Source organism: Penaeus japonicus, unplaced genomic scaffold, assembly GCF_977035675.1.
Source record: "Penaeus japonicus unplaced genomic scaffold, GWHDUDI00000001_assembly GWHDUDI00000042, whole genome shotgun sequence".
NCBI classification, from domain to species: Eukaryota; Metazoa; Arthropoda; class Malacostraca; order Decapoda; family Penaeidae; genus Penaeus; species Penaeus japonicus.
Genome location: NW_028234444.1, coordinates 18423093 through 18438092, shown reverse-complemented (window position 1 = coordinate 18438092; position 15000 = coordinate 18423093). Strand labels below are relative to the sequence as shown.

Below are 15000 nucleotides of genomic sequence, written 5' to 3'. Positions count from 1 at the left end.
CCTCAAGGACGACCCAAACGACCACGAGAAGAACGAAGACGACCAGCAGCAGCAGCAGCAGAATGGAGACGAGCCGAGGGCGTGGAACGGCGCCCCGGCCGACCAGAGCGTCCTCGACACGACCTCCATCGGCTCCAACCACTCGGCCGAGCGCTTGCGCACGAGCACGCCGGCAGGAGCGGGAGCAGGGAGGTCGTCCAGCCTGCAGCACCTCGAGCTCTCCAACGTGGCGGACGAGGACTTCCCTTTTGCCTCCCAGAAGAAGAAGCCCAAGAGCCGCGGCCTCAAGAGCATGGGCGCCACCCTGCGCTCCAGCTTCCGCAAGGGCCTCAACCAAAACCACGACCCCCCCGCCTCGCCGGCACTGCAGAGAGCCGCCGCCGCCGACACCAACTCGATCCGCTCGGAAACGAGCGAGATGTCCTACAGCGCCTCCCCCTTCGACGAGGACGACGAGCGGGCGCGGCACAACCAGACGCTGGGCGACGAAGGCAAGAGCAAGAGCAAGAGCAAGTTGCAGAGGTCGCTGAGCTCGCTGAGCATCGCCTCCATCACCAAGCGCAGCATGAGCATGCGCCTCGCCTCCAGCAAAGCCACCGAGGTCTTCCGGAGGATCGGGAGCATGAAGGAGCGCGGCTACAAGAAGGGCAGCTACTCCCTGGAGGACGCGGCCTCCTCGGGGAAGCTCTCCCGACAGGGCCTCGACGACGACGTGTCCCACAAGAGCTACACCGGGGACCACAATACCTTCGACGAGCACGAGCACGACCTCGACGACACCGCAGACGGCGACGGGCCGCAGAAGGAGAGCCCCGAGCCGGAAGCGGAAGCGGAAACGGAGTCGCCGCGCCTCGAGAGGGTGCTGGCGGCGTCCTCCATCACCGTCCCGAGGAGCATCTTCACCAAGTGGAAGGATCAGAGGACTCTGAGAGCCTTTAGGAACTTGAGGGACAGGAGCAACAGCAGCAAGAAGGCGATGGAGGAGGACTCTGAGGGATGGAGTCCGGAGAACGGAAGGGCGTCCCCCGTCGCCGACAACCCCGACGGCATCCGAGAGTACCTGGCGTCCATCGGCAAGGCGAACCTGAAGGCGGACCTCCTTGGCCACGTCAAAATCCCCATCAAGGTAACGTGGTCCGCGTATGAGATGAGTATGAGGCACACGCACAACCGTGTACTCACTGACTCATTCACTTATTAATTTACTCGCTCAGCCGAAAACAATAATCATACTGAACGGTATTTCAAGTTCACTGTGTATATCCTATCGTCTTTGTTTTTATTGTGTGCATTCATGTATCTAACTCATGTCTGGAAGCATGGATACATATATTTCTTTAATACATAAACGCACTCGTAGGCTTATTCACTCACTCACCCACCCACCCACTCACTCACTCACTCACTCACTCACTCACTCACTCACTCACTCACTCACTCACTCACTCACTCACTCACTCACTCACTCACTCACTCACTCACTCCCACCTATTACCCTTCCTCCCTCCCTCCCCTTCCACCACCCACCCGCTCACCCCCGTCCCTCTCCCCACAGGACGTCGTGGGTACCTGGACGACCGAGCGCTGGTTCCCCATGACCCTGCTTCGACCCAGCGGCGAGAGCCCGAAGCACAAGGGGAAATCCAAGGGCGGCGCCATTGCAGATGCAACTGGCGCGGCGGCGAAGGGGAGGAGAGCGAGGTGCGTCTGCAAGTTGCACGTGCGCGTTACTCTCCCTTCGCCCCCGAGCACGGAGCTGAGCAAGACCGCCTACGACACCTACAGCATCGCCTACAGGAAGCTCGTGGACTTGCAAGTCGAAAATACGGTAGGTGGGGCTTGGCGAGGGAACGTAGGGGCGCGGCTACAAGAACGGCTGCTGCGCCCGCGAAGCTCTCGGCTAGAGAAATAACAGAAGGGATATTGATAATGATGATGATAAGAATAGTAATGATGATAAGAGGAATAGACGTTGCCACAACACAAACCAAACGAATCAGGACAAGTCACAATAAACTCAACCAAACCAACACAAAATAAAGCACATCAAAACAAACGAATACAAAACAAATCAAAACAAAACAAATGAAGACAACACAACCCCACCCCACCCCAACCCCCAACCCCAACTCCAACCCCAACCCCAACCTAATCCCAACCCAACCACAACCTCACCCCAACCCAACTCAACCTAACCCAACCCCAACTCAACCTCACCCCATCCCAACTCCAACCACAACCCCAACCCCAATCCCAACTTCTACCCAATCCCAACCTCAACCCAACCACAACCCAACCTCACTCCAACCCAACCACAACCTCACCCCACCCCAACCTCAACCCCAACCACAACCTCACCCAACCCAATCCCACCTCCATCCAAGGAACTAATCACCCCCTCCCCTCTCCCCTCCCTCCCCCGCCACCACGCAGAAGGACCTAAAGCAGTACCGAGGCGAAGTGGGGTCCGTGGGCGAGGTGGTCCTGCAACAGCTGACCTTCTTCTCGCGGATCGAGGAATCCCACAAGACTCTGGTCACGTGGCTTGTCCTGACGAGGGTCAAGCCACTCGACCCCGCCCTGCTCTTGCCGCTGCTCAGGAGAGTCAAGGAGAGTCTCGAAGACAGGAAGTATGTGACGACGCAGGTGAGGGCCAGGAGAGTGACTTCGTGTTTGTTGTCTTTGTGTCGTGTCTTTTGTCTTCCCTAAATCACTTTTTTTTTCGTTGGAATTTGTTTGTTAGGAAATGAATGAAAAGTAAAACAAAAGAAGAGCAAAGAACGTAAATAAGACTGTATTTAGTCTAGTTTACGGTTATTTGCATATACAGTTTTAATTTGTAGGCTAATATTGAATGTCTGATAAAGAAAAGGGAGTCTTTTATGCAATTAACTTGTAGATCTTTATCAATTGGCGAAAAGTTATAAACAAAAAATCAGCAAAGGAGAAATTTGGAAATGTTTCTTTTTTACATTTGGGTCCTTTTTTAAACTCCAATTACTAACCAATGTAGCTTGAACGGAATAACCTAATGTGGTTTTTACTGTTCTCCGTTTTTTTTTTTTTTTTTAGGCAAATAATCGAACCGGCGCGAACGGGTTAATAACAGTTCTAACGATAAGAATAGGAACGCAAAAAAAAAAAAAACGAAACAACCCCAATAAATTTACCTAACCGACTCAAAAAAAAAAAAAAAAACATTTACCTAACCGACTCAAAAAAGAAAAAGAGAAAAAAGACGAAACAACACCAATAAATTTACCTAACCGACTCAAAAAAAAAAACTAACCGACTCACTGACTTCTCTCGACTTTCCAGAGACGAGAGATCTGCACGACGCTGTCTACTTGGGTGAGACACGTGCTGACGGAAGAGTTCGAAATGCTGCACACGTCCTTCCCAAGCACGTCCTTGCTGGTCGAATTGCCTAGGCTGGAAAACTACCTCAGGTGATGATCATATTGGCTGTTTGTTTGCTGATCGTTTCATGTTTGATGTGGATTGGTATTCTTTGCTTAATTGATGAGGAGGAGTTCATTTCCTTTCGTTTGATCTTTTGTTGTGTCTCATGTTATGCGCTGTGTTTTGTTTTAGGGAAATGGATTGGTTGTTCATGATGAAATGCCAAGGTGGGTTTATCCTCATTGAGTAGATGGTTTCTGTTTGCCCCCCCCCCCCTCCCCCTACACCACCACTGTCACTGTTATCAGTATTATCATTAACAAAACCGTTACTACTACTACTGTCTATACCACTAACCACACCACAACACCATCACTACCACTATCACACCATCACCACTACCACTACACCACACTTCCACCACTACCACACCACCACTCCCACCACCACCACAACAACAATTCCACCATCTCCACAGCACCAACACCATGTTACCACCATACCATCACCACCACCACTATCACTACTACACCACAGCTACTACCACACCACCATCACAACCACCACTCCCACCACCACCAGACTTAATGAGGATCGAACCTAAATATATATATATATATATATATATATATATATATATATATATATATATATATATATATATATATATATTCATTATCGTTTGCATGTTCCGTAAATCACAGTACAAAAATGTCTGACTGACGGCACTTCAATTCTCAAAACCTACACATTCCAGAAACGAACTAACTAACTAACACTCCTTCGAATTCTCCTCACAGATGTTTCCACACAGTCGAGAACTGTTACGAACTTCGAAAACCTTTTGAGCGTGAGTTGGCGACCCAGGGACTGCCAGCCTGTGTTGCGGACTTGCTTCTGGGGGCGCTCAGCAAACACGTGGATACTTGGTTAGTTGTGAGTGGTTTGTTTGTTTGTATGTAGAGGCGAAGGTCTGAGGTGATTGTGGGCTAAGTTTTGGGTGATTGTGGGCTAAGTTTGGGGTGATTGTGAGCTAAGTTTGGGGTGATTGTGGGCTAAGTTTGGGGAGATTGTGGGCTAAGTTTGGGGAGATTGTGGGCTAAGTTTGGGGAGATTGTGGGCTAAGTTTGGGGAGATTGTGGGCTAAGTTTGGGGAGATTGTGGGCTAAGTTGGGGGTGATTGTGGGCTAAGTTTGGGGAGATTGTGGGCTAAGTTTGGGGTGATTGTGGGCTAAGTTTGGGGTGATTGTGGGCTAAGTTGGGGGTGATTGTGGGCTAAGTTTGGGGTGATTGTGGGCTAAGTTTGGGGAGATTGTGGGCTAAGTTTGGGGTGATTGTGGGCTAAGTTTGGGGTGATTGTGGGCTAAGTTTGGGGAGATTGTGGGCTAAGTTTGGGGTGATTGTGGGCTAAGTTTGGGGAGATTGTGGGCTAAAAGTTTTGGGTGATTGTGGGCTAAGTTTGGGGTGATTGTGAGCTAAAAGTCTGGGGTGATTGTGGGCTAAGTTTGGGGTGATTGTGAGCTAAGTTTGGGGTGATTGTGGGCTAAGTTTGGGGTGATTGTGGGCTAAGTTTGGGGTGATTGTGGGCTAAGTTTGGGGTGATTGTGAGCTAAAAGTCTGGGGTGATTGTGGGCTAAGTTTGGGGAGATTGTGGGCTAAGTTTGGGGTGATTGTGGGCTAAAAGTCTGGGGTGATTGTGGGCTAAGTTTGGGGTGATTGTGGGCTAAGTTTGGGGTGATTGTGAGCTAAGTTTGTGGTGATTGTGAGCTAAGTTTGGGGAGATTGTGGGCTAAAAGTCTGGGGTGATTGTGGGCTAAAAGTCTGGGGTGATTGTGAGCTAAGTTTGGGGTGATTGTGGGCTAAGTTTGGGGAGATTGTGGGCTAAAAGTCTGGGGTGATTGTGGGCTAAAAGTCTGGGGTGATTGTGAGCTAAGTTTGGGGTGATTGTGGGCTAAGTTTGGGGAGATTGTGGGCTAAAAGTCTGGGGTGATTGTGGGCTAAAAGTCTGAGGTGATTGTGGGCTAAGTTTGGGGAGATTGTGGGCTAAAAGTCTGGGGTGATTGTGGGCTAAGTTTGGGGTGATTGTGAGCTAAGTTTGGGGAGATTGTGGGCTAAAAGTCTGGGGTGATTGTGGGCTAAAAGTCTGGGGTGATTGTGGGCTAAGTTGGGGGTGATTGTGGGCTAAGTTTGGGGAGATTGTGGGCTAAAAGTCTGAGGTGATTGTGGGCTAAGTTTGGGGTGATTGTGAGCTAAGTTTGGGGAGATTGTGGGCTAAAAGTCTGGGGTGATTGTGAGCTAAAAGTCTGGGGTGATTGTGGGCTAAGTTGGGGGTGATTGTGGGCTAAGTTTGGGGAGATTGTGGGCTAAAAGTCTGAGGTGATTGTGGGCTAAGTTTGGGGTGATTGTGAGCTAAGTTTGGGGAGATTGTGGGCTAAAAGTCTGGGGTGATTGTGGGCTAAAAGTCTGGGGTGATTGTGGGCTAAGTTGGGGGTGATTGTGGGCTAAGTTTGGGGAGATTGTGGGCTAAGTTTGGGGAGATTGTGGGCTAAAAGTCTGGGGTGATTGTGGGCTAAGTTTGGGGAGATTGTGAGCTAAGTTTGGGGTGATTGTGGGCTAAGAGTTTGGACTAGTATTGGTATTGATTGGTGCATAGTGGTGATGAAATGGGAACAGGGATATAGATAGGATAATGATGATGATAATAATGATACTAATGAAGTTTTTTTTATAGGATAATGGTGATGATAATGATACTAATGAAGTTTTAGTTTGTTTGTTTTTTGTAGTTGTATGATAGTAATAATTGTAAAGATATTAGTAATTGTGATGATAATCATTATTTGTATAAACTTCTATTCACAAGTTTTGTTAATCATTCTATCACACCCTAACCGGGTTAACCCACCCACCTTCCCCTCCGGCCTCATCTTGACCTCCTCTGACCTCATCTAGGATCGAAGCCCTATACATGGAGGAGTTGAAAGGTCCTTCCAGCGTCCAGGACTCCAGCCCGAGGGAAGACCTGGTGGTGGAGGTTCCTACAGAGTGGCAGGTGTGGCAGGAGTCCCTAAGGAGAGCAGGACTCCTCACCAACCCTATCCTGAACTTCCTGGCTATTTCCATGCACACGTACCAGCCTATCCTCATGATGTGAGTATTCGAGTTAGAAAGAGGAATGGCTTACTCATGATGTGAGTATTCGAGTTAGAAAGAGGAAGGACTTACTCTCTTGATGTGAGTATTCGAGTTAGAAAGAGGAAGGACTTACTCTCTTGATGTGAGTATTTGAGTTAGAAAGAGGAAGGGCTTACTCATGATGTGAGTATTCGAGTTAGAAAGAGGAAGGACTTACTCTCATGATGTGAGTATTCGAGTTAGAAAGAGGAATGGCTTACTCATGATGTGAGTATTCGAGTTAGAAAGAGGAAGGACTTACTCTCTTGATGTGAGTATTCGAGTTAGAAAGAGGAAGGACTTACTCTCTTGATGTGAGTATTTGAGTTAGAAAGAGGAAGGACTTACTCTCTTGATGTGAGTATTCGAGTTAGAAAGAGGAAGGGCTTACTCATGATGTGAGTATTCGAGTTAGAAAGAGGAAGGGCTTACTCATGATGTGAGTATTCGAGTTAGAAAGAGGAAGGACTTACTCTCTTGATGTGAGTATTCGAGTTAGAAAGAGGAAGGGCTTACTCATGATGTGAGTATTCGAGTTAGAAAGAGGAAGGGCTTACTCATGATGTGAGTATTCGAGTTAGAAAGAGGAAGGGCTTACTCATGATGTGAGTATTCGAGTTAGAGAGAGGAAGGGCTTACTCATGATGTGAGTATTCGAGTTAGAGAGAGGAAGGGCTTACTCATGATGTGAGTATTCGAGTTAGAAAGAGGAAGGGCTTACTCATGATGTGAGTATTCGAGTTAGAAAGAGGAAGGGCTTACTCATGATGTGAGTATTCGAGTTAGAGAGAGGAAGGGCTTACTCATGATGTGAGTATTCGAGTTAGAAAGAGGAACGGCTTACTCTCTTAATATGAGTATTCGAGTTAGAAAGAGGAAGGGCTTACTCTTGATGTGAGTATTCGAGTTAGAAAGAGGAACGGCTTACTCTCTTAATATGAGTATTCGAGTTAGAAAGAGGAAGGGCTTACTCTTGATGTGAGTATTCGAGTTAGAAAGAGGAACGGCTTACTCTCTTAATATGAGTATTCGAGTTAGAAAGAGGAAGGGCTTACTCATGATGTGAGTATTCGAGTTAGAAAGAGGAACGGCTTACTCTCTTAATATGAGTATTCGAGTTAGAAAGAGGAAGGGCTTACTCTTGATGTGAGTATTCGAGTTAGAAAGAGGAAGGGCTTACTCATGATGTGAGTATTCGAGTTAGAAAGAGGAAGGACTTACTCTCTTGATGTGAGTATTCGAGTTAGAAAGAGGAAGGACTTACTCTCTTGATGTGAGTATTCGAGTTAGAAAGAGGAAGGACTTACTCATGATGTGAGTATTCGAGTTAGAAAGAGGAAGGGCTTACTCATGATGTGAGTATTCGAGTTAGAAAGAGGAAGGGCTTACTCATGATGTGAGTATTCGAGTTAGAAAGAGGAAGGGCTTACTCATGATGTGAGTATTTGAGTTAGAAAGAGGAAGGGCTTACTCATGATGTGAGTATTCGAGTTAGAAAGAGGAAGGGCTTACTCATGATGTGAGTATTCGAGTTAGAGAGAGGAAGGGCTTACTCATGATGTGAGTATTCGAGTTAGAGGAAGGGCTTACTCATGATGTGAGTATTCGAGTTAGAGAGAGGAAGGGCTTACTCATGATGTGAGTATTCGAGTTAGAAAGAGGAAGGGCTTACTCATGATGTGAGTATTCGAGTTAGAGAGAGGAAGGGCTTACTCATGATGTGAGTATTCGAGTTAGAAAGAGGAAGGGCTTACTCATGATGTGAGTATTCGAGTTAGAGAGAGGAAGGGCTTACTCTCTTAATATGAGTATTCGAGTTAGAAAGAGGAAGGGCTTACTCTTGATGTGAGTATTTGAGTTAGAAATAGGAAGGGCTTACTCATGATGTGAGTATTCGAGTTAGAAAGAGGAAGGACTTACTCTCATGATGTGAGTATTCGAGTTAGAAAGAGGAAGGGCTTACTCTCATGATGTGAGTATTCGAGTTAGAAAGAGGAAGGACTTACTCTCTTGATGTGAGTATTCGAGTTAGAAAGAGGAAGGACTTACTCTCATGATGTGAGTATTCGAGTTAGAAAGAGGAAGGACTTACTCTCTTGATGTGAGTATTCGAGTTAGAAAGAGGAAGGACTTACTCTCTTGATGTGAGTATTCGAGTTAGAAAGAGGAAGGACTTACTCTCTTGATGTGAGTATTCGAGTTAGAAAGAGGAAGGACTTACTCTCTTGATGTGAGTATTCGAGTTAGAAAGAGGAAGGACTTACTCTCTTGATGTGAGTATTCGAGTTAGAAATAGGAAGGGCTTACTCATGATGTGAGTATTCGAGTTAGAAAGAGGAAGGGCTTACTCATGATGTGAGTATTCGAGTTAGAAAGAGGAATGGCTTACTCATGATGTGAGTATTCGAGTTAGAAATAGGAAGGGCTTACTCATGATGTGAGTATTCGAGTTAGAAAGAGGAAGGGCTTACTCATGATGTGAGTATTCGAGTTAGAAAGAGGAATGGCTTACTCTTGATGTGAGTATTCGAGTTAGAAAGAGGAACGGCTTCCTCTCTTGATGTGAGTATTTGAGTTAGAAAGAGGAATGGCTTTCTCTTTATGTGAGTATTCGAGTTAGAAAGAGGAAGGCCTTACTCTCATGATGTGAGTATTCGAGTTAGAAAGAGGAAGGGCTTACTCATGATGTGAGTATTCGAGTTAGAAAGAGGAAAGGCTTACTCATGATGTGAGTATTCGAGTTAGAAATAGGAATGGCTTACTCATGATGTGAGTATTCGAGTTAGAAAGAGGAAGGGCTTCCTCTCTTGATGTGAGTATTCGAGTTAGAAAGAGGAAGGGCTTTCTCTTGATGTGAGTGTGAGTGTTCGAATAATGGATGAATTGGAATGCTTAACTGCACTATGTTGCAATTGTTGTAATGTTTGTTCTCTTTCACGTGAGTTTGTCCATGTCAGAAATCGCGAAAGAAAATTAAAACTAAGATGATGCCAGATATTCGTTTTCATTTTTACGTTTTTAGAGTTTGTGACAATGAATGAATGGGTGTTCACGTTGACTTAGATTACAATGGACGAGTGTGCGTTTGATAAAGACATGATTGGTAAAGATTTCATTCCTCTTTAACTACATTTGACACAATATTCTTTAGGTGAAACACTTGACTGAGGAATGTTTTGGAATATTTTGATGTTCTGGTGTTTTCAGATGCATGCGTGGTTGCTCGTTTGAAAAAAAAATGTAGATTGTGTAATTGAAATGGATATTGTATGTAATTTCTTTACGCATGCTGTGGTCGATTTTTTTTTTTTTTTTTTTTTTTTTTTCTTATTCAATTATATTTTTCAGTTTGATTTCTTTTTCATGTTGGGTGTAGTTAGGGATAGATAGATGTATGTGGCAGAATGTTCCGGTTACTAGAATTAAATAACATGGCGGTTTATCTGTAATAAACTCCTATAACACAGATAACAACCTTTGAAAATCATTAACTTTTTTATCATTACAAAATTATAATCCTTTGCACTCTTCAAATATTTCTATGCACGACAACGTACCAGACCCACTGTCATTATTTTATTGCCATATCAGCCATATTCTAAGTCCCTAAGCGCGCCGTGTACATGACATGAACATGCCGCGATTCTTATTCTAGAAGCGCGGGTTCGCGGCAAAAGCGTGGCAAATTCGTGGCAGATGCGTGGAAAGTATTGGAACAATCGTGGAAACTCCGTGGCAAGGGGGTAGGCTTGTCACGATAGTTACACAAGTGAAAAAAATCATATTTTTACTGTACTTTTTCTTACCAATACTTCATATGTGCATACTACGTTTGAAAAGTAATACCTATATTGGTTATATTAGGCATCATTGTCCTAGACACGGATTACAAACTCTTTTAGGAAAACATGGATTCTCTGCTGATTTTGAGTTTGTTTACCTTTTGGCGGACTTTTCGAAGGAGAGTGAAGTTAAATGAATGGTAAAAGTAGTCAGGGACGTAAAATTAAAGCATATAATTATATGAAATATGTATCCATTAAATCTATATGCATGATATATTAAAAATGCGCATATATGTACAGTATATACAAAGATAAAATAAGGAAGATCTGTTCATAAACACACGGTCCCTCACATCCCGTTTTTTTGATCGAGCGTAGAGTGAATTACCAACAGCGCGTTCGTGAAATGGTTGTCAATTCTTTAACTAGGAACAAGTACAACGACTGATTCATACCAAAATTGAATTATCTTATGTTAGTGCTACCTATGATTGTAGTTTCTCTTATGAATTTGTCGTGTGGACAGTGCCATTCATCCGAAACATGTTAATAAGTGGGTTAACTTTGGAACGGTTGGTAAACCTGAAGCAGTTGACGCAAACGTGCCGCGCTTTTGCGTCCTAGAATACCGCATTCGTTACATGAACACGACATGGACATAACATGAACATGACATGGCCACGACACGCAGAAAACGTTATAGAATACGGCTGTATATGGCAAAGTGAAACATGCTTCGGATATTGTCTCGAATAGCCAAGTAACGTGAACCTTAGTTAGGTTAGGAAGGTTTCAGAGTTTCATTCCTGGATACGACTTTTGTCCCTCTCACGTGTGTGTGTGTGTGTGTGTGTGTGTGTGTGTGTGTGTGTGTGTGTGTGTGTGTGTGTGTGTGTGTGTGTGTGTGTGTGTGTGTGTGTTTTATTCAAACGTGATATTCAAACACTTTGGTCTAGACTGTGTGTATATATATTTTCCCTAGACTGTACATTTATATATATTTGACCCAGTATGTATCGAACATATTTGGCCTGGACTGTACTTGATATATATTTGCCTTAGACTCTACACATCACATATTTGGCCTACAATGTACATAATTATGCCCTTGACTATATTTAGCCTAGACTGTACACACTATATATGAGCCATAGACTGTACACATCTTATAATATCCCTAGACTATAAACACCACATCACCAAACTGCTAGTCTTAACAATCACTCTCTTTCCTTATCCCCCTACCCCTACCTCTATCCCTATCCCTACCCCCACCCCCACCCCTAACCCTAACCCTAACCCTATCCCTATCCCTAACCTACCCCAACCCCTACCCCTATCCCTAACCCTTAACCCTAACCCTATCCCTAACCCTTAACCCTAACCCTATCCCTAACCCTTAACCCTAACCCTATCCCTTAATCCCACTCCTAACCCCTACCCCTACCCATACCTTACTCCCTACCCCCTACCCCCTACCCCTAACCCTAACCCTAACCCTTAACCCTACTCCTAACCCCAACCCCTACCCCAACCCCACCCCTACCCCTACCCCTACCTCTTAACCCCTACCCTCTACCCCCTACCCCAACCCCAACCCCTTACCCCTACCCTACCCCCTACCTCTAACCCCACTCATAACCCCTTACCCCTACCCCTACCCCTTAACCCCTACCCCTACCCCTTAACCCCTACCCTACCCCCTACCCCTAACCCCACTCATAACCCCTTACCCCTACCCCTACCCCTTAACCCCTACCCTACCCCCTACCCCTACCAGCGAGATGGCGGTCGATTACCTGTACCTGGTGATGCCGAAGCTCCTGTCGGCCGCACAGATGCTGGTCAAGCCGCTCTTGGCCTTCGAGGTCGACGAAGGACTTCCGCTGAGCAAGGAGGAAGTCCTGCCGGTCGCGCTCAAGGCTGCGTGGATGCTGTGCGATAATCTGAGCGAGATTAATAAGTGAGTTGGGCGTTGGGTCTCCTTTTGCTTACTGCTGTTCGTATGTCGTTGTTATTTTTGTTGGTATATTATTATCATATAATTTGTTATTATTATTGTTTACATTATATATATGTTTTTTCTTCTTTTTCTTCCTCTTCTTCTTCGCCTCCTCCTCCTCCTCTTGCTCTTCCACCTCCTCCTCCTCCTCCTCCTCCTCCTCCTCCCTTCCCCTCCTCTTCCTCCCTCCTTCTCCTCCTCTTCCTCCCCCCTCCTCCTCCTCCTTCTCCTGTTCCTCCTCCTGCTCTTGCTCCACCTCCTCCTGCTCTTGCTCCACCTCCTCCTTCTCCTCTTCCTCCACCTCCTCCTCCTCTTCTTCCTCCCTCCTTCCCCTCCTCTTCCTCCCTCCTTCTCCTCCTCCTTCTTCTCCTCCTCCCTTCCCCTCCATCCTCCTCCCTTCCCGTCCTCTTCCTCCCTCCTCCTCCTCCTCCTCCTCCTCCTCCTCCTCCTCTTGCTCCACCTCCACTTCCTCCTCTTCCTCCCTCCTCCTCCTCCTTCTCCTCCTCCTCCTCCTCCGCCTCCTCCTCCTCTTCTTCCCTTCACCTCCTCTTCCTCCCTCCTCCTCCCTTCCTGTCCTATTCCTCCCTCCTCCTCCTTCCCCTCCTCCTCCTCCTCCTCCTCCTCCTCCTCCTCCTCCTCCTCCTCTTGCTCCACCTCCACTTCCTCCTCTTCCTCCCTCCTCCTCCTCTTCCTCTTGCTCCACCTCCACTTCCTCCTCTTCCTCCCTCCTCCTCCTCCTTCTCCTCCTCCTCCTCCTCCTCCGCCTCCTCCTCCTCTTCTTCCCTTCACCTCCTCTTCCTCCCTCCTCCTCCCTTCCTGTCCTATTCCTCCCTCCTTCTCCTTCCCCTCCTCCTCCTCCTCCTCCTCCTCCTCCTCCTCCTCCTCTTGCTCCACCTCCACTTCCTCCTCTTCTTCCCTCCTCCTCCTCCATAGCAAATTCTGCTCACACACCTCTCCCTGTCATTTTGTTTTTACATTATCGATAAAGCAGATATAAAATCCCCTAAAAAAAAACAAAAAAAAGCAAGCATTCCAATCCTCCTCCACACCTCGTCCTCCAGACTGACCATCAAGAGCGACCTGCCGCAGCACCTGATCCCGCAGGAGTACCGCCACAGCTTCTCCTCGAGCGTGACCCAGTGGCTGGCCCTCAGCAAGCACCTCGCCTTCGGGGAGGTCGAGCGCGAGGTTGACCAGGACGACTTCGTGGCCCAGGAGGACATGGAGGGCTACAGCCAGAGCGCCGTGGGCATGGTGGATCTGCTGAGGGCGGTGAGTTAGGGAGCTGGGGGCTGGGGGGTTGGAGGATGGGGGATGGGGGATGGGGCTGGGGGATGGGGGAGCTTAGGGCTGGGGGGTTGGGGCTGGGGGAGCTGGAGGTTGGGGGCTGGAGGATGGGGGTTGGGGGTTGGGGGTTGGGGGTTGGGGGTTGGGCTCTTGCTTTGGATAGCCAAGCAGTGTGACCTTTGGTTAGGTGGGGGGGGGGGGCTTCGATGTTTCGATTCTAAGTAGGTGAGGTGGGGGGGTTGAGGGGGAGGGGTTGTGCGTGTTTTTTTTTTTTCCAGACTGTCACTCGCGCTGAAAGCACACACGCACGCGCGCACGTACCCACACACGCACACGCACACACATAAATGCACGCACCCCCCCCCACACACACACACGCACACGCACACGCCCCCCCCCCCCCCACACACACACACTTTCCTCATCTCCTTTTCATCTTTTCACCTCTTGTCTCACTCTCTCTCCCTATCTCTCTCTCTCTCTCTCTCTCCTCAGCTAATGAAGCGCCTCTCCTCGCTGAGCTGGCCAGGTGGCATCGGGCCAAGCGTGGACACCCTGGACTGCATCGCGGGCCATCTGCTGCAGCTGGTGTTGCAGTACAAGTGCAAAGTTACCCATGCCTACACTCTGAGAGGAGGCTGTACGGATAAGATCTCCGTCGAGGTATGTTGGATTTTTTTTGTTTATGGTTGTTTTTTATTATTGTTGTTGTTATCATCATTATCATCATCATTATCATTATCATCAGCATCATCAATATCATCATCATCACCATCATCATCATCATCTGTCTCATTATCATTATAATCATTATTGTTTTCTTAAGAAATGTGTTATTTTCTTTCTCCATTTAACTTTATTTTTATGTGTCTATCTTCACATACCAACAAAATGCTGATCTGTTTTCTTGTTATATAGATTACAAAGAATATTCATGTGACAAAGCTTGCTATATTTGATCAGTAATAAAAAGACATGAACTTCCGCCTCATTATTTTTTATTTTTTATCTTTTTGATACATATATATCTTCGACTTATTTCATTCACTTACTGAATGTCTGTTCGCTTCATGTACACCGAGATGCAAAGTCACGTGACACGGTGTCAAGGCGACTCGCAGACCCACGCGACAAGATACTTTACTCATCAAAAATACCGCCGTGATTTTGTCTTAGAACCATTGCCCAACTCTTGCGATAGTCGTCGGAGGGTCGTGCGACGATCGAGAAACACGTCGGAGACACGATTTCGGTGGTATCTTCGGCCGTATCCCTAGAGTCCTTAGTCGTTCGTGGTCATGGTCATCGTCCCGATACGGCCGTCGGAAGTTGCGAAAGACAACGATGACG

At 46.9% G+C, this 15000-nt stretch overlaps 1 protein-coding gene across 1 annotated transcript in view; it reads left to right on the top strand.

Moving 5' to 3' along the window:
* LOC122254739 (uncharacterized) overlaps nucleotides 1-15000 on the top strand; it is a 37844-nt gene that overhangs the window by 13496 nt on the left and 9348 nt on the right. Inside the window, exons 7-15 of the mRNA XM_086534679.1 lie at nucleotides 1-1126; nucleotides 1556-1828; nucleotides 2434-2646; nucleotides 3319-3449; nucleotides 4203-4331; nucleotides 6355-6552; nucleotides 12142-12324; nucleotides 13425-13635; nucleotides 14146-14313. The exon at nucleotides 1-1126 is cut by the window's left edge and continues 156 nt beyond it. Coding sequence (XP_086390805.1) covers nucleotides 1-1126; nucleotides 1556-1828; nucleotides 2434-2646; nucleotides 3319-3449; nucleotides 4203-4331; nucleotides 6355-6552; nucleotides 12142-12324; nucleotides 13425-13635; nucleotides 14146-14313 — 2632 coding nt within the window. The remainder of the gene's footprint in view (nucleotides 1127-1555; nucleotides 1829-2433; nucleotides 2647-3318; nucleotides 3450-4202; nucleotides 4332-6354; nucleotides 6553-12141; nucleotides 12325-13424; nucleotides 13636-14145; nucleotides 14314-15000) is intronic.